Raw genomic sequence first — 19555 nt, 5'->3', positions numbered from 1 at the left:
TTGTAACCTCAGACTAGCCTGACTGGTCCTTTAAGATCTACTGAGAGGAAATAATCTCATAGCATTTATTTTGTCAATTGTTCTTACAATCTTTCACACCTCAAATTGTATTATCTCTATTTTTTTTTTAAATCTTGAAGTTTAGATCAATCTTACTCATTCTCTCTTAAATGAACCTCCTCATTTTTGTAATCACTTTAATAAATCTAAACAGCCAGGTAAGAATGTTGTTCATTGTGGTCATTGGTCCATTTCTCTCATTAATGTTCTGAGAGCAACTTCAATTCCAACAGAGTTTTTAAAAAAAAACTTTTGCTTTAACAATTCAACAGAGAGGCTGTTGGACTTATTTCTCTTTCAGGTCCTTAAAGGGAAGCTGGACAAAACTTTGACTAGGACACAAGTCACATCATTTCAGAGAAAATGTTTGGTTCATGTACATTGGCCATCCAAATGAATTTCCTGGGAGTAGAAAACATGAGATAAATCCCAAAGGTCTTGTAAATTCCTCTTAGGCCGGTTTAGATGAACTAAAAGGTAGAGATAGCAGTTTGGTCCTGACTGATTTTTTTTTTGGCACTCCTTGTACTTGTCTATCATTTTAATATGTCAAAACATCTCTTGGTATTTCCAGGAACATTATCAAAGTAGGGAAGGATAATATTAGGACAGGAGATTAAAACACTTTAAAAAAAAAATTTCCCGAAAAAGAAAGGTGGATATACAAAAAGCCTGAAAGTAGGAATTCAAATCCTCAGGCCTTGGCTAAATGAGTGTGACACACACAGGTGCAGGTTAACCACAGCACCTCATGCCCATGGACTGAAATGCACACATGGCTGATTTGCTAAAAGATGACAAATTGAGTCAAGTATTTTAAAAAAAGTAGAAAATAGGACAAAGACACATCTGATGGATAGTGTTAAAATCTGCCTATTTCCTAATGGGACAATTCTCTCAAATCTGCTGCTCGGTAATCAGAGGAAAAAAAACAGCTCTTTAAAAATGTTGTAAGATGGTTATAATATGAATGTTTGCACTTTGAAGCTGCCACAAAACCCTGAATTTCATGACTTGTTCATGGTGATAAATTCTCAGAATCAAGATTCATTGCCGTGAACAAGACATGAAATTCGTTGTTTTGTGGCAGCATCAAAAGTGCAAACATTCATATTATAACCATCTTGCGACATTGCTATATATAAAAAAAATAACTAATAGCGCATGAAAAGTAAGGCTGATTCTGGATGTCATAGCTGAAAGAAACTGCAGTGTAAATGGAGATACTTCCACATTCACTGCTTTTCAATGATATACATGCCAGGAGGAAAATCCTGTGTAACAAAAGGCTTGGCAGGGGCATTGTAGGGAGAAGCCTAGCAAGTGGCATCTGGTGGCTTCCTCCAGAATTAACAAACCCTGAAATTCTCCTTCCATAAAAAAAAATTATGGTGATTAGTAAAAACATAATGCTGAAGAAACTCAGCAGAACAGAGTAGTCTGTGGTGATTTGTACACAACTATTGGCACAAGCAAAGAGGAAATTCTCAAGTGCAATATTTTTCTGACGAGACCGAGCTTGGAGAGGACCCACTCATCAGGAAACTGAGATATTGTAGCAAGCCAATTCAGTAATTAGACCAAGAATTTATTCATGTGTTATAAGCAGTGCAGATAAACATTTAACGATCTTGAAAATGACACTCCGTTGAAGATCTAAAATTTGTAGAATTAGAGAACAAAATGCTTTTTGCTAGATCCATTTTAAAATGCTGGCCAATTTGTCCACTAGCTTTTGACCACAACCTCCCCACCACACCCACACACCCACCCCACAAAAATCACTTGCATTAAATTGAAAAATAAAAACACACGGAGTGGTACAAAATATGGTGGTACCAAGTTTGCAGACGATATAAAGAGAGGTGGAGGGGCAGGTAGTGTGGAGGAAGTGGAGAAGCTGCACAGAGACTTGGATAGATTAGGAGACTGGGCAAAAAAAGTAGCAAATGAAATACAATGCTGGAAAGTATATGGTTATGGACTTTGGTAGAAGGAATAAAAGAAGTGACTGATATTTGGATGGGAAGAAAATTCAAAATATGGCAGTGCAAAGGGACTTGGGAGATCTTGTGCAGCATATCCTAAAGGTTATCCTCCAGGTTGAGTTGGTGGAGTTGATGGTGAATGCAATGTTGGCATTCATATCTAGAGGTATAGAAAATCAGAGCAGGGATGTGATGTTGAGGCTTCACAAGGCACTGGTGACAGGGTACAATTTTAGTCCCCTTATTTGAGAAAGGATGTGCAGGCATTGGAGAGGGATCAAGAATTTTAAAGAATAATTCCTTGATGAATGAAGGGTGTCAGCACATGAGGAACATTTGACGGCTCTTGGACTGTCCTCCTTGGAGATCAGAAGAATGAGGGGGGGTACTTCATAGAAATATTTCAAATGTTGAAAGTCCTGGACAGAGTAGATACGACAAAGTTATTTCCTACAGTGGTGGAGCCAAAGACGAGAAGGGCGCACATTTAAAACAGAGATAAAGATAACTTTTTTTTAGCTAGAGAGAGGTGAACGTCTGGAATTTGCTACCTCATGCAGCTGTGGAGGCCAAGTCGTTGGGTGCATTTAAGGCAGAGATTGAAGGGTATCTGAATAGTCAGGATATCAAGGGATATGGGGGGAAAGCAGGGGTACGAGTCTGAGTGGGAGAATGGATTACCTCATGATGGAATGGAGGAGTGGACTTGATGGGCCAAATGGCCTGCTTCTGCTCCGATATCTTATGATCCAAAATGCAATTCATTCTAGGGAATTGCCACCTCAGAGTCACTACACTTTGAGAGTAACTCATTAATTGAAGTGCTTAGAGACATTACGAACCTTCAAAATTTTTAATTGTTGGCTTCCTTAATTTTTGTCTTGCATGTTAAACACATGGAAAAAAGATCTCAAAATTAGGCATGAGGAGGTCTAAAATGCTGGCATAACTCAGATGGGCTAGTTGAAGCATTTTACCACTGTTTAACTCTCGAGAAATGCCATGGATGCAAGAGCAGAATACGAGATGAAAAATGAAGGCAACTGTTATTATCAATGCAGAATTCAATCAAACTTTGAAAGGGAATAATCTCCAGGGGGCAGAATAAACTTGACACAGGAAGAGAGAAAGGTTCTAATTGACCAATTGTGTAACCCCAGGACACTGAAGCAGGTCATCAGTTGTATTGGGAGATCAGATGTCTGACGTTTCATCGATATCTTCCTGCTGATGTCAACTAAAAGTAGAGCTGCTTGCTGACAAATCCAGTGGTCCGGCTCCATTCATAACTTCTTTGACATGAAACGGCTTGTGACAGCCAATCGCAAGACTACGTACAACATCTGGACTGACGACTGTCTGGCAACATTCATGCCATATAAAAAATGATTCTTCTGTGGAACAATTCATAACACACGTCAGCAATTCCAGCAAAAAGCCTTATTCTTAAACCAAAAAAAAAGCAGAGGATAATCATCAGGGAAGATTAATGCCATGACATGAAGTGTTGCAAATCAGGAAATGTTAAATAGAATTAAAAATAAACCTATCCATGCATTCTACAATATTTTTATTAAACCCAGCTATTTTGGCAGCATTTCACTATTTGATGAGATTGCACACACAAGTTAGTTTAGCTGGCTGAAAGATCATGCATTACTTTGATCTAATAGGTCAACTACTAGAACTGCACCCGATGCAAAGGAATTCTGGTTGGATATTTCCATGTAAATGGTGGCGAACATGTCCCTGAATGCAAAAGGCAACAAGAAAATCTCCTTATTAGTGCAGTGTACAAATGTTCAATACTTAAAAAAAAAAATTACCAATTTTCTTCATGATCTTTTGAAATATTTGGGAACAAGTACTTTTTTCCTCCACCACTTCAACCCTCATCAATTCCACTGACAAACTATTTAATAATCATCTCTGAGGACTCCTCAAGTAGAAAGGTTCCAAGCCCACATTCAAGTTGAACATAACAATATTCAGGGTATGTTCATTGAAGTGTGGGCGTTGAAGTGACTGGCTAGTAGTTAATTGCAGAGTGAGAATCAGATTACAAAGTCTAAGTCATTTATTAGGATTTGTGTTCAATATACAAAATTAATGGGACACTATAAAATAGAGTTTGTGACAAAAATACATCTGGTGAATATGATAAAATTGACAGAAAGTTAGTCTTTCTTAACTTTCCTCTGGATAAATATGCATTGACGAAACAAGAGTGTGATGAAAAATAGAATATTTAATTTTTTTTTTAAAAGCAACAGTAAACAACTTCCCAAGTTTCTGAGATTACAAGATGTCAACTACATTCATTACCCTTGAGTATTCTTATCTTTCATTAATGAATGGCTGGGGCAAATTTCAAAAACATTCAGGTGCTACAATGTACAACAGGGATCCTGTTTATGCAATCTCTGCAGGAATTTATGCAACATTATTCCACCCAGGCCTTTGGAACGTCCAATGTAGCTCTACGGGCCGAGATAAGTTGCAAAAGGTCAAAAAGGAGATTACCTGGGCTCAGACCAAGATCTCTGGACACAGCTGGATTACAAGCACAAAATCGCTGTGAAAATTTGGTGATTAGCGTCTCCAGGTACTCTCCTCGCTCTTCAGGAGCGTGAATGTGCCGAAAGAACTCTCTAAGTGCATTAGGCAGGAATTGGTTGCTGAAATTGTGTAGCGTCACAAGCTCATCCAGCACGTCCCTCCTAAAGAAAGTAAAGTTGCAGCAGTAAACACAATAATATATAAATAACCTCTCATTTTGAGTCACAAAAATACATTATGTATTACATTTGCTACCGTCAGCTCAGACAAACACAGACATCAGAACTCGAAAGCTGACCAACCAAGAAAGCAAAATAAATTCAGTGATAAATTTGGTAGAGGAAGTTTAAGAGGCAATGAAAGCTGAAGGAGAAGAAAGAATTTAAGCAGATGTAGAACTAATGCTGAAGTAAAGATATCAGCATGGGACCAAGGGAAAGCCACAGCTGCAGAGCTTTTTTTTTCCAGTTTCTACTTTAACCTCATGTGCATAATACAATCTCTAATTTTGAGCTCTGAAAAAAATTGTTGAAGTTAAATAAAAACTGTGCTCTCTTTCCTCCAAATTCAACGGGAAAAACGATTGGCTTGTTCTTAAATACAGTGGCTGCTGTCCCTCTGATGTTCAGGAGAGAATAGGCTTTCTTGCAAACAAATCACTAAGAATTGACCTATCTGTAGGTACAGTAAATGGAGGCAACATTGTCTTTTTTGATCTTTATTGCAAGAAAAGTACAGGACACCACAGTGAAATTGTGAAGGGCAATGGTCAGGTCTCCCTATTTGCAGGAAGCATTTCAGAGAGATTCCATTAGTTTGATTCTTGGATCAAGGATAATGAGGGAAGAGGTTTGCTTTGTGAAGAGGAATTGAAACAGCACTGGAACAGGGCTTCACCCCATAATAATTATTAGATTATTCTGAATAGGTTAACCTTTCAAGGAGCGATCTTAGTGAGATATACGAGAATCTTGATGGACCTGAGACAGTAGATGCATGGATGAGGCTTCACCTGGCTGCAAGTTCTGGATTCAAGAGAATGACCAGTGCAAATGTGAGGCTATTTGAGATTGAGAAGAATACTTCCTTCACACAGAGCAACAGTTCTTTGGAATTCTCGACACAGAGATGTGAAGGCTCATTGAAGACAGAAATAAAATTTAGGATGAAGAGAAAGGGGAATAAGATTAGTATGGCAAAGTGGCACTGAAATAAGAGGTCGGTTGTGATAAAACTAATTGGGACGGAAAGGGGTGTGGAAATCATCCAAAGGGTTAAAATTTATAATTGTCACTTGGAATGTTTTGAAGAATGAATGAAATTGCACAAGTTGTGAGAGTTGGGGAGGGAGGCAAAGAAAGGTCAGCACTCAATATAAATAATTCAAAACCATTTATGAATTTAAAGCTAAAAAAAAGGCCTTGGCTTATTGTTTTCCCTCCTAGGCCCTATTGCTTTTCTCATTCTAGCTAAAAATACCTTTTATTACTTCAATTAGTATTTCAGCATTACAAAATGAGAGTGACAACTCAAAAAACCAGAAATAAGTCATTTCTCAGAGTCTGCTTTACATCAGTGGATGGAAAGGTTATCAAAACATGCCCAGCCTCTCAACAAATTTACCCAGTAGACCCAAGCCATACAGACCAGGAAGATTCCAGGTTCAATCCTTGACGCTGAGACAGCAACAATCGCCTCTGTGTGCCAGACTGAAAATCGACCAGGGTTTGTGATTCCCACTGGTATACAACAACCCTTGAAGGCAGTATACATGTGCAAAATGAAATGCATGCAGTGCAAGAGCATTAGACAAGTACATTGTTCAGATTCCATGGCCAAGACCCTGGTTCCTATTCACTGGCATAAGTAACAGATATTAGGCCAGAAATCATGCATCAAAGGTGGAGATTTGGAAGATAAAAAAATATAAGGGTTATTTACAGAGCGAAATAATGAAAGATAGGAGGGCTATTAAAAAAACTAATTTTTTCACATCAGCCAGCCACAAGTTATGTAGTCTCAAAAGGTTAAAAAATGTGTTAATTTACATTAGGTTTCTTCAAAATCAGCAATAATCAAATAGGAATTAGATGACTAATAGCCCACCAGGCAACCATAATTCTATTCCTATCATTTGGCGTACTTTTTACTTTAAGATGCAGTGATATGTTTGCACAGAACAAGTAATTTGCTGAACAAATTTACAGATGGCACATGTACCCAACCACCATGCCTCCATTTTAGGATTGATACAATATCAAATATCAAGTCCTAAACCATAATGGGTCAGCATTCTTTAGTATTCCAGATTTTTGCTCTTCGTAAAGTGTCCAGTATTAAATTTATAATAACCCCTCTCAATCACTTCATACAAAGGATAATGTTTTAAGATTTCTCAGGATTTCATCTCTACAACACCAAGGATTAGCTTTACTATTTCATTACAGATTCAATCTTGGGTTACAGCATTTATTGTCCATCCCTCAACATCCTAAGAATATGGTGCTGGACCAGCTTCTTGAACTGCGGTACAAGTTTGATGCAACCAAGATACTTCATGGTATACTTTAAAATACCTGTTAACACTGATACAAGTTTGGAGGTGAATAATGGTCACGACCATGACTGATCAAAATATAGATCACTTCCCATACTAACTCAGATTATGGTCTGGTTTGGGAATCAGATGCGTACAAAAATATTACCTGTCATCTAAATAAATTCGAAGTTTCTTCCAATTTAGTGTTCTTGTGTAGAAAATAAACTTTGCAATTTCCTTTGGGACATTGTCCAGTATGCCTTTGCGAAAAATGTAGCCTATTCCCTATAAGGAAATAGAGTCTGTAATATGCATTTAAACATAAAACTTCTAAAATATTTTACTTAACATGATAAAATTAACAAACATTCAGTGATGGAGGCAAAATTGATTTTCGAGAAATAATTACAACTTAAGAACCAAAAGTTAAGTCCTCTGAAACTTTGCACGCTCTTAATTCAGGGCACAGACTGAAGTTCATTAGCTTTCGGACATGGCAATTCTCGATAAACGTACACAAACATTTGCAAATCAGGTGTTCATCTTTCAGTGATGTCCAAAAGGACCCTATCACTTAAAATACTATCATAAACAAAAGTCAAAAGCATAGATAAAATGCTCAAATAACTTGCAGAGCATGAACTCTGGGAACAGTGATTGAAATAGTAAACATTTTAACTTGGCTTTAAGTAAAAACTTATTTGTTTACATCATATTTATTGTCAGAGTACATACATAACATCACATACAACAGATTTTTTTTCTTGCATGTGTGGCAGAATTACTACTAATTGGTAGTGCAAATAAAACTGCACTGTACACAACGTATACTTGTAAACAAATAAAAAAACTGTAAACAGATAACACATGTAAACAAACTGACTGTGCAATAGAGAGAGAATGAAAAAGAAAATCAATGAAGTGCACAACAGTCCTTAAGGGAATCTCTGATTGAGTTTGTCATTGAGGAGTCCGATGGTGGAGGGGTAGCAGCTGTTCCTGAACCTAGTGGGACAAGCTTTGTGGCACCTATACATCCTTCTTGGAAGGAGGTATTCCTTTGCAAATGGAATGTTGGCCTTCATCGCTAGAGGAATTGAATTCAGGAGAAGGGAGGTAACATTGCAACTGTACAAGGTACTGGTGAGACCGCACCTGGAGTACTGTGTCCAGTTCTGGTCTCCAAATTTGAGGAAGGATATACTGGCTTTGGAGATGGCCCAGAGGAGGTTTACTAGGTTGATCCCTGGGTTGAAGGGGTTGACTTATGATGAAAGATTAAATCGTCTAGGATTGTATTCGCTCGAGTTCAGAAGAATGAGAGGAGATCTTAGAGAAACATATAGGATTATGAAGGGTATGGATAGGATAGATGTAGGAAGGTTTTTTGAGCTGGCCGGGGAAACTAAAACGAGAGGACACAGTCTCATGATTCGGGGGAGTAGATTTAGGACAGAGATGAGGAAAAATAGTTTTTCCCAGAGAGTAGTGAATGTTTGGAATTCTCTAACCAGGGAAGTGGTTGAGGCTGCCTCATTAAACATATTTAAAATTCGGTTAGATAAATTTTTACATGATAGAGGAATTAGGGGATATGGGGAGAAGGCAGGTAGATGGAGTTAGGTAATAAATTAGATCAGCCATGATCGTATTGAATGGCGGAGCAGGCTCGATGGGCCATTTTTGGCCTACTCCTGTTCCTACTTCCTTTGTTTCTATGTTCTTGATGGCAGCAGTGAGAATAGAGCATGGGCTGGGTGGTGTGGGTCTTTGATAATTGCTGCTGCTCTCTGATGGCACCATTCCCTGTAGATGTTCTTGGTGGTGGTGGGAGCTTTGCCTGTGATGTCTTGGGCTATTTGTACTCTCTTTTGGAGGGCTTTATGTTCAGGTATATTGGTGTCCCCAAAAGTAGAACGTGATGCAGCTGGTCAGCACACTTTCTACCACACCTGTGTTGACAGGTTTAGACCAAAGAACACCCAGAACACAGATGAAGATAATCCTTCAATGTTGTATTCAAGTACTGTAGCACTGTAAGAATAGTGTTTTTTGAGAATGACGCATTAAACCTACACAGGTGTCTGCAAAAGAATGCATATTTTCCAAAGGACAAGGAGTTCTTCCAGTGCTCTGGCCAACATTCACCCCAAACCAAAGTGAATATTTCCATGTTTATTTCTGTACAAATCCATTTATCCAGCAGCCCAAAGAACAAAGTCTTCTTTAAAAAAAAAACTCAATTATTGAGCAAGGCCCTGAATGGGACAAATACTGGTCAAGCTTCCAAGAGAATAGGGAAGAAGAGTTATGTTAACAGAGTAGCGAGAAAATTTGGGAGAAGTCTCAAACTATAAAGACCACATATTCAATATTATAAAATCAACATTTCTTCTTCTCCCTCATAGAAGCCGTGCACATTTCAATTCTCCACGAAAACTATACTGTATGCATTAAGAAATGCTTCAGTCTTAAAAAACTGAGATAGGTGTTTAAAAAAAGTCCAATTTTCAAATTACCTGAAACACAAGACATTTAAAAAAAACCCCAGACTGACTATAGTACAAGTTGTGATCCAAAAATCTTCATTCCAGCATTCGCCCCCCTCCCCTCCCCAAGACATTATTTGTGAACAAGAGTTAGATATTGGGGGGTTGTTTGAATTTGAAAAAAAACTTGAGATATCAGGAGTATGCCGATAAATGGAAAAAAATTGCAATTTTTATGCAATGTGCAAAAAAATAGATGTAATATATAATACAAAGCTAGACAGTCAAATGGGATGATAGAATTAGACCATTTATGTCTTTATACACTTCAGGGAAAATGTGAAGTCAAGTGAAGACGAAAGAACTATTCACCTGGGTCAAACATGTCCTTTTTACCCTACCGTTTACATCTCATTCAGCATTGTGACCCAACACTAAAACAACTGAATGGCAGGTTTGCCTCACTGCAAATATACTGAAATGAGCAGTGCTCATTGGGAAAGATTTTTTTCAAAGCTTCTGTTCCATGGCTCAATTTGAAAGAAAATTAGCTTGAACTAAATCCAGAGTGCTGGAAGTACCAAGAGACTTGCAAGTGCCTGCCATGTTTATCCCATGATGAAGGGAAGAACAATATTGACTGCTGCACAAGCCTTACCTAAATTTAATGTGTTTAAACTTTTCCTTCCAAAAAAAAATCACATCGGGACAACAATGAATAGAAGTCGTGTCCCAAATGTAAGTTCTTTCCATTAAAAGGTCATTTGACTGCATTCACAAAATGCCTTTGAGAAACAAGAGTAGGCATATGCCAATAACAGATTTTTTTTAAGTTTCAGGTTCACGAGAGCAGAGTGGTATTGTTCTTTAAAGACAGACAGACTTGTGAAAATAGAGATTAATTGAACTCCAAATGATGAAATTAAAATTATTCTTGTAACATCTGTGTCAGATGTAATTTCTGATGGTAACCTCTGTTCTGGCAAATCCATTCTTCTGAATTTGAAAATATAGTTTTGTGGCAGCCCGCAACCGTGGAAATCGGGCCTGCACAACGCTCGGTAATAAACAGCGGCATAACTCACTAACATGACCCCTAGCATAGTTGGAAGCTGGGGCTGTACAAGACCAGCATCCCTAAAATGGCACTGGCCAGGCTGCCAGCTAACAGAGCAACACCACACTGGGGAAGAAGGGTATTCATACACAAGAACGTTCCCCTGGGTGCGAATCCCATTTTTGTTATTCATGCGGCTGATGTCAGCCAATCAACCAAATTGCAGGAACTCCAACTGTATAAAAGGAGCATTTCCAGTCTCAATAAAGTCAGAGCTTAACCTCCCGCACTGCGTGTTTCTTCATAGCACATGGCTACAATTGGTGACCCCAACGGTTAGACGGAATTTAAACTGAGCAATGGATAATGAAGCAGCAATCAGCGCAGTTGGCCTCAAGCTCCTGACCTTCTGGACAGTTCAACCCAGCATGTGGTTCAACCAGGCTGAGACTCAGTTCCAGATTCGGGGCATCACATCTGAGACCACACAGTACTACCACGTGGTCAGCATCATGGATCCAGAGATTTTGCAGATAGAGTGGCCAACTTCATCCACAGGCTACCATCAGAAGGTACTTACACTGTCTTCAAAGAGCTAATGACTGAGGCCTTCGGACTCTTGCGGCGAGAGAGAGGGGCACGGTTGCTCCACCTGGATGGGCTAGGAGACAGATCCCCGTCAGCACTCAAAAATGAGATCCTAGCCCTCCTGGGAGACCACAAACCCAGCATCATGTTCAAGCAGGCATTCTTGGAGCAGCTGCCCGAGGACATCCAGCTGTTCCTGGATGACATGGATTTCAGCGACCCCCGGAAAGTCGCAGCATGGGCAGACATTCTGTGGAAGGAGAAACAGAAGTGCTCAGCTTCAGTCTCGCAACCAGACCGAGGCAGGCCCAAGAAAGGAGTGGCAGGCAAGAGACACGGATGAGTCCAAGGAGAGATGGTGTTTCTACCACCAAAGATGGGGCGTCAAGGCCCACCAATGCCAGTCACCCTGCGAGTTTCAGGGATATGACAAGGCCAGCCGTCTCTGATGGCCACGGCGGACTGGCCATCGAGGGAGCCTCCTGTACGTATGTGACTGCCTGTCCGGAAGACAGTTTTTGGTGGATACAGGAGTGAAGGTCAGTGTGATGCTCTCGACAGGGTTGGACAGTAGACTCAGGCAAGCAGGCCATGCGTTGAGGGCTGCCAACAACAGCAGCATACAGACCTATGGTACTCGTAGGGCCAAGCTGCAGTTTGGAGGCAGTCAATTCTTGTGGGAGTTCACGTTGGCTGCAGTGGAACAACCACTCCTCGGAGTGGACTTCCTGCAGGCCCACAACCTCCCAGTGGACCTTAAGGGCAAGAGACTCATGCACACTGAGACCTTCCAAACCTTCGCACTGAGGGGCGCAGGGTTCCTGGCATTGCATCTGGACTCTGTCCACAGCTCAGATGAGTTCTCCAAGGTGCTAGCCAAGTTTCCGGCAATCCTTTCCCCTCAGTTCATGGTAGAGATGCCCAAAACAGCATCAGGCATTGCATTTTTACCAAGGGTCCACTGCTCCACACAAGGGAAAGGCGACTTCCCGCGGAGAAGCTCCGACTGACCAAGGAGGAGTTCCGAAAGCTCGAGGAGTTAGGCATCGTTCAGTGGTCGGACAGTTCATGGGCTTCTCCCCTGCACATGGTACCTAAAGCATCTGGGGGCTGGAAACTGTGCAGCAACTACCACTGCCTCAACGAGGCCACCACTCTATATCGTTACCCCTTGCCGCATATCCAGGACTCGGTGGAAAACTTGCACAGAGTGACAATCTTCTCCAAAGTGGGCCTGGTGTGAGAATACCACCAATGGCCTTACTATCATCCTGGCCAAATGCCAGTTTGGACTAAGCACAATTGACTTCCTGGGTCACAGGATTGCCAAATGTGAGGTCACATCACTACCCAGCAAGGTGGAAGCCAACTGTAACTTCCCAAGGCCCAGTACGAACAAAGGACTGCAGGAGTTTGTGGGGATGATCAACTTTTATCACAGGTTCTTCCCTACAGCTGCTCAAGGGATGTGCCCACTTTTCACCCTGATGGCCAGCAAGCCAAAGAACTTGACCTGGGACGACGACTCCGCATGAGCATTTGTGGAAGCAAAGGAAACCCTGGCTCATGCTGCGCTCCTGGCCCACCCCAGGCCAGACACACCCACAGCCCTCATGGTTGATGCCTCAAGAACAGTGATTGGTGATGTTCTGGAGTAGCAGATGGAAGGAAGGAAGGTGGCATCCACTAGCTTTCATCAGCAAGCATCTGCGGCCCCCAGAAGTAAGGTACAGTGCTTTCGACAGAGAGTGATTGGCATTGTACTTAGTCATCCGCCATTTCTGGTACTTCCTCTAAGGAAGAGCTTTCACGGACCACAAGCCACTGATGTTTGCTCTGGCTAAGATCTCCGATCATTGGTCGGCCCGCCAGCAGAGACACTGGTCTTGTATACCACCAATGTGAGGCACATCAGGAAAAGACAACGTGGTCGCGGACACCTTGTCAAGACAGAGCATTCATTCTCTGGCCAACGGACTGGACTTTGTGATACTGACGGAGTCACAGTCGCAGGATAGGAATGCTGTCATGGGGCTGCAGCTTCAAGACATCCCAGTCAGCACAGGTAATACTACCGTTTTGTGCAATGTGTCCACTGGACAGGTTCGGCCTATCGTCCCAATGGCATGGAGGCGACGAATTTTCGACTCCATCCACGGGCTGGCACATCCATCGATCAGGACTATGATCTGGCTGGTGGCCAGCAAGAAAGTATGGCATGGATTGCGGAAACAAGTCAGCAGGTGGTCCAAGACATGCACGCAGTGCCAAGCAGCCTAAGTACAGTAGCACACTAAAGTCCCCCCACAGCCTTTCAAACCAATGGAATGAAGGTTTGACCAAATTCACGTGGACATAGTGGGGTTCTTACCAGTCTCGCAGGGTTTTCACTACCTGTTCACGGTGGTCGACCAATTCACTCAGTGGCCAGAAGTAATCCCCGTGGCCAACACATCCACCAAGTCCTGCGCCAAGGCACTCCTCTTGTCCTGGGTAGCAAGGTTCTGACTACCATGCCACACAACTTCCAACAGAGGCACACAATTCACCATCAGCCTGTGGACCAACGTTGCCAACTTGTGGGGCGTGCAGCGACACCACATGACAACATACCACCCGCAGTCCAACGGGATGGTGGAGTGCTTCTACAGGCACCTCAAGGCTGCCCTTATGACCAGACTCAAGGGCCCCAACTGGGTGGACGAACTGCTGTGGGCACTGCTGGGCATTTGTATAGCACCAAAAAAAGACCTCCACACATCCTCCACCGAGTTTGTCAAAGGAGCTCCACTCATGGTCCCGGGGTTTTGTCCCACCAGCCAGAGGTCAATAGGAGGATACAACCATCTTCCTGGACAGGCTGCGTGAAAAGGTCAGTAATCTGGCTCTGACCCCACCCTCCAGACATGGGCAAGCCAAGTTCAACATTTCCAAAGATCTCAAAGACTCATGCGCAGAGGGCCACACTGTCCACCGCTATTGAATCCCTATGAAGGCCCCTTGCGAGTCGTCCAGAACAATGGGGCCACCTTCGAACTGGACATCGGGGGAAAACAAGCAGGCACAATGTGCAGTAATAAACAGCGGCATAACTCACTAACATGACCCCTAGCATAACGAACCGGCGCGATTGGAAGCTGGGGCAGTGCAAGACCAGCAACCCTAAAATAGCACTGGCCAGGCCTACCAGCTAACAAAGCAACACCAGGCTGGGGAAGAAGGGTATTCATACGCAAGAACGTTTCTGTGGGTAGGGATCCTGTTTATGTTATTCATGCAGCTGATGTCAGCCAATCAACTAAACGGTGGGAACTTTATAAAAGGAGTATTTCCAGCCTCAATAAAGTCAGATCTTAACCTCCCACACTGCAAGTGTGTGTGTTTCTTTATGGTAGACGGCCACAGTTCAATTTCACAAATGTTCTTTCATATAATGTTTCAATCAATTTTACGGTTTGTGCTACAAATCTGTGATATTGCCATTCAGGGCAACTGCCAGAAAAATACTGAAAGTTGATAGCTCATTAAATCAGTAGCATCTTCAGGGTCAAATCATACTTGTCGTATCCAAAAACAACACACAAAGTGCTTTAGGAACTTAACAAGTCAGGCATCCAACAAAGGCAGCAAAAAAGTTTCTAAAAACCTACCTCATTCAACAACAAAAAAAAGTGGTAAACTTCAACGTCCAATAGCATGACTGCAATATTTTGGGTAACAGACAGTATTTCTGTTTAATATATACCTATATATGACGCATGGAGATGCAGCAAATCCAGTTCAAATTGTTCCCGATTATGGCATTATTTAGTAAAGTTGAATTCAATGATGAGTCAGGCAAAGAAACAAGGTAAACCTGCTGGAATGGAGCAAGCCTGCTTCTGTACCCAAATATTGGAGCTTTGGGCTTGGAATCAGGGAGCATTACAATAGAGAGGGATGTTTAAAATTTTGAGGGAGAGAGGCAGAGTAAATATTGGTAGACTTTTTCCACTGAGGGTAGGTAAGATAGAAACCAGAGGACATGGGTTAAGGTTGAAAGGGAAAAAGTTTAAGGAGAACATAGGGGGAACTTCTCCACACAGAGTGTGGTAGGAGTGCTGGCTGAAGTGGTGAATGTGGGTATTTAAGAAGAATTTGGACAGGTACATGGATGTCAGAGGGATGGAGGGTGGGTGTAGGTCAGTAGGACTAGACAGAAAAATGGTTTGACATAGATGAGAAGGGAAAAATGGCCTGTTTCTGTGCTATTATGTTCTATGGCTTTAAATACGAATTGTACAGCTTCCTCTGGCAGCTCATTCCATATACCCATGGCCGTCATGAAATGGTGTCTCACCTTAAACCTGTGCTTCAGTTTTACACTCCCCTTATCTGGAAAAAAAGATAGTGAACTTTCACTTTATTTATGCCCTGTGATTTTATTTGCTTCTATGAAAGTAACCCCTCAGTCTCTTGTGCTCTAAGGAAGAAAAAAATACCAGCCTATTCCAGTCACTCACAACTCATGCCCTCTAGTCCCACTAAAACCTTTGTGAATCTTTCTAACTTATCCAGCTAACTGATGAAAATGGTACAATACAGTACTTCAAATGCAGTGTCACCAACGCCTTGTAAATTTGTAACATACCAGCTTTCATATTCAGTGTCCTCAATAAGGCAAGCAGGCAAATGTGTGCTTCTACCCCTAGGTCTCTGTTCATTAACACAATCCAAGGAATGGCCTTTCATTTTGCAAGCTCGAATTTAACTTTCCACAGTGCAACACTTCTACCCCTAGGTCTCTGTTCATTAACACAATCCAAGGAATGGCCTTTCATTTTGCAAGCTCGAATTTAACTTTCCACAGTGCAACACTTCGCATTTATTGCTGGTTGCTCCCTTCAGTATTTAATAAGCTACATAAATGTGGCAATCATGGTGGTTTGGAAATTTAAAACACAAATGTCATTGTTATTTTGAGTCACACATATTGCTGACTGCCCCATGTCTCTCATACTTTGTCTTTAGAATGAAAGATTTATTTGCAAGCTTCAATGAGCAGACAGAATGCCACGGGGAGAGGAGGTGCTTTATGGCACAATCTTTATTTCTTTGGTTCAGTTAATATTAGCAACATTGATATTTACACTACAGTTTTAGTAGAACCTAAAAATTTGTCAAAAATACCCTATAAAAGTAGTTGCTAATTACTGAGAGTAATCCATAATCATACAGTAATCTTTTATTTAAATAAACATTATTTCCATTGGAACACCTCACAAGTCAATAGAGAAATAAAATATGGTTCAAATTATTTAATTTGCAGGCTCCAAAATTTATGTTAGCGAAAGATCATGTTTTGAAGAAGTGATGTCAGGTATAAATAACCAAACCAATGTACTAAAAAGACTGAGCATTTTTGAATTTCCAATTTATGGCATATAGACCCATTTTCACAGGTTACATCCACAACTTTGTAAACACAAATAAAGATGGGTTACGAATATATATTTTAAAAATTCACATTAATTTCCATCACTCTGAGTTTGACAGAATTATTTCTAGCCATATATTGTATTAACAAATGTTTATTTAAACATTTATTCACCTTAATTCTTAAGGGTTTAGACAGACTAGCAGGAAGGTTGTTTCCAATGCTGGGAAAAACCAGGACCAGGGGCCAGAGTTTAAGGATAAGGGGGAATTTTTTTAGGACTGAGATGAGGCAAAATTTCTTCTCTCAGAGAGTGGTAAATGTGTGGAATTCTTTGCCACAGGAAGTAGTTGAGGCAGGTTCCCTGTCGATATTTAAGTGTAGATTAGATTTGGCCCTTGTGGCCAAGGGGATTAGGGGGTATGGGGAGAAGGCAGTAACTGGGTACTGATCAGGCATGATCATAATGAACGGCAGTGTAGGCTTGAAGGGCCAAACGGCCGACTCCTCCACCTATTTTCTATGTTTCACTGATTTTCCAGTTGTAAAACCTTCAAACAGCAGAACATTGCATGTAACTTGCACAATTGAAATCTCTAGTACCTAGAGGGGTGGGGGGATGCAGGAGGAAGAGATGAGAGGCTAGGATTAGCACAGGAACTGGGTTCAGGAAGCAAACAGAAATAAGAAAAAAAAATTAAAGTGCACCAGCTCTAATTTAATTACCTTTGCAGTTAGGACAAGATTGGAGATTGGTGGGTGTGTGGGCTGGATGGGATGGGGGAAGGGTGAAAGATGGGTGCACATTGGAGAGAGAACAGGTCCCAGAAGGCAGGCTGGCATTAAAATGTTATTGCCATCTTTTTAAAAAAAAAATGCTATTGACTATCAAGCACTCAATTACATTAATCCTATTTTATTCTTCCCACATTACTATCCACTTCCCCCCACACCAGGGGTAATTTGTAATGGCTAATTAACCTACTATTCCATACATCTTTGGTATGTGGGAGAAAATTAGAGCAACCCGAAGAAACACCATGTGGTCACAAGGAAAACAATCAAATGCCATAGAACTGGAAGTTAGTGTTGAATTTGGTATGCTAGAGCTGCAAGACAACAACTCTACCAGTTGCATCAATGTGCCAACGAGACTCAGGGATTACCCATGGACCCAGTCCAGAGCATAGATGATGAAAGATTAAAAATGGCTGGAATACAAGATCAAGTTGCTATCCTCCATCCTCCAGCTAATTCCCCCCAACCACCACCCCAGGAGAGCAAGAAACATTTCTGTCATTAGGGGCTCAATGTACTAATGTTGCAGCTGAAGAAAAAAAAATCAGATTATTTTTATGTTTTTACAATCCAGCTTTGGAAATTAAAAGATGACACAGCTATTACAGTTATTTCCACTTAAATGAAAAAACTTAGTTTTACATTGCATTTAGATTATGGTCATGTAGCATTCAATTACCTCATGAGGATTAGCATTGAAGGTAAGGCTGCCTTCATCTAGTTGCATGTAGAGTTGCCTGTAGTTCAAACCTGAAGGATGGACTCTATAGTATATGGAACAGTGACCCCAGGTCGACTTGCACAACCTGAAATAAAATTCATGCTGCTTATTGGCGTGAAACACAAAAGTCTGCAGGCTCCGCTATTGTAGTAAACACAAAAATGCTGAAGGAACTCAGGAGTTCTTGCAGCATCCATAGAAGGTAAAGATACAAGACCAATGTTTCGGGCCTGAGCCCTTCAAGGTATTGCTGCATATTGGTAGTTTATCAAGACTTACTGGTACTTCTACTTGCCATTTTTAAAAACATTTTATTTAAATTCCCAGACTGAATCCTAACATTGAGAGTCAACCATTCAATTAATTTAAAACAGCTTCAAAGAATTTCTGTTATCAAGTTACGAACCAATTCATTTGGCATGCTCTATTTATCCTTTTTATGGCTGAGGTACATAACATTTGATACATTCAACTATCAATTTCTCTATGTTGACTTGGAGAACAAATAAAAGAAATATTGCTGAGTTAAAAACCCCTTGAAGTAAAGAAATTTATATACTCAAAACCCCTTGAAGTAAAGAAATTTAGATACTCAAAAATTTGCGCCAACTGGTGGTCTTCAAATTGTGTGCAAATTTGCATAATTAACAAAGTTCCTTATTTCTCACAATTAGGCAAATTTTATAATATTTTCAAACAAACATTTTTTGGAGCAAGAATTCCTCTTCTGTTGAATGCACCTCCTCAATATCGTTGAGACCAAGGGTGGACAAGATGACCATTTTGAAGAGCACTGGTGGTCTGTTTGAGAAGCAGGTCCTTTGGCACAACTTGTTCATCCAAACCACACTGGTCCCTTTTGCCTGTGCTTAAGCTCATATCCCTCTAAACTCTTCCTACAATGTAACCATCTAAATGTCTTTTGAACTGCTTCTACCACTTTCCTCTGGCAGCTTCCTTTGAGCATCAAGCCAAATGGCATTCATATCAACTTTTCTGACCTTCGGTTAAACCACTGCCCCACTCTCCTCCCCCCACTTCTTCCCCTATCACCTTCCACCACCTCTGCCTTTTTCCTGCTTCTAAGCTCATCCTGCTTAGTCCTTGAAGGAGGGACTCAGGCCTGAAATGTCAGCAATATGCCTTTGATTTTTATGGATGCTGAAAATATTGGCTGAATTCCTCCATCATTTTGGTATGTTTTTAACAAACAAGAAGCATTTGATGGCTTTGGGGTTGGATGTGCTGGAGTTTAGAAGAATGGGGGGAATCTTATTGATATATGCCAAATATTGAAAGTGATGGATCGAATGAACATGGAGAAGACGTTTTCAGTTGTG

At 41.0% G+C, this 19555-nt stretch overlaps 1 protein-coding gene across 10 annotated transcripts in view; it reads right to left on the bottom strand.

Annotated features, from left to right (window-relative positions):
- Positions 1-19555, bottom strand: part of fbxo8 (F-box protein 8) — a 166461-nt gene that overhangs the window by 26856 nt on the left and 120050 nt on the right. For 9 of the 10 annotated variants that reach the window (XM_069941079.1, XM_069941063.1, XM_069941071.1 and 6 more), the window contains 3 exons: positions 18174-18300; positions 7313-7431; positions 4572-4768 (listed from right to left, as the gene is read on the bottom strand). In XM_069941079.1, coding sequence (XP_069797180.1) covers positions 4572-4768; positions 7313-7431; positions 18174-18300 — 443 coding nt within the window. Of the gene's footprint in view, positions 1-1659; positions 3443-4571; positions 4769-7312; positions 7432-18173; positions 18301-19555 lie in introns of those variants that run through there. The other variant, XM_069941069.1, reaches the window with a different exon arrangement.

Source organism: Narcine bancroftii, chromosome 1 (assembly GCF_036971445.1).
Source record: "Narcine bancroftii isolate sNarBan1 chromosome 1, sNarBan1.hap1, whole genome shotgun sequence".
Lineage (NCBI taxonomy): Eukaryota > Metazoa > Chordata > Chondrichthyes > Torpediniformes > Narcinidae > Narcine > Narcine bancroftii.
The sequence above is the reverse complement of the archived record's forward strand: the minus strand, read 5'-3'. Positions and strand labels throughout refer to the sequence as shown.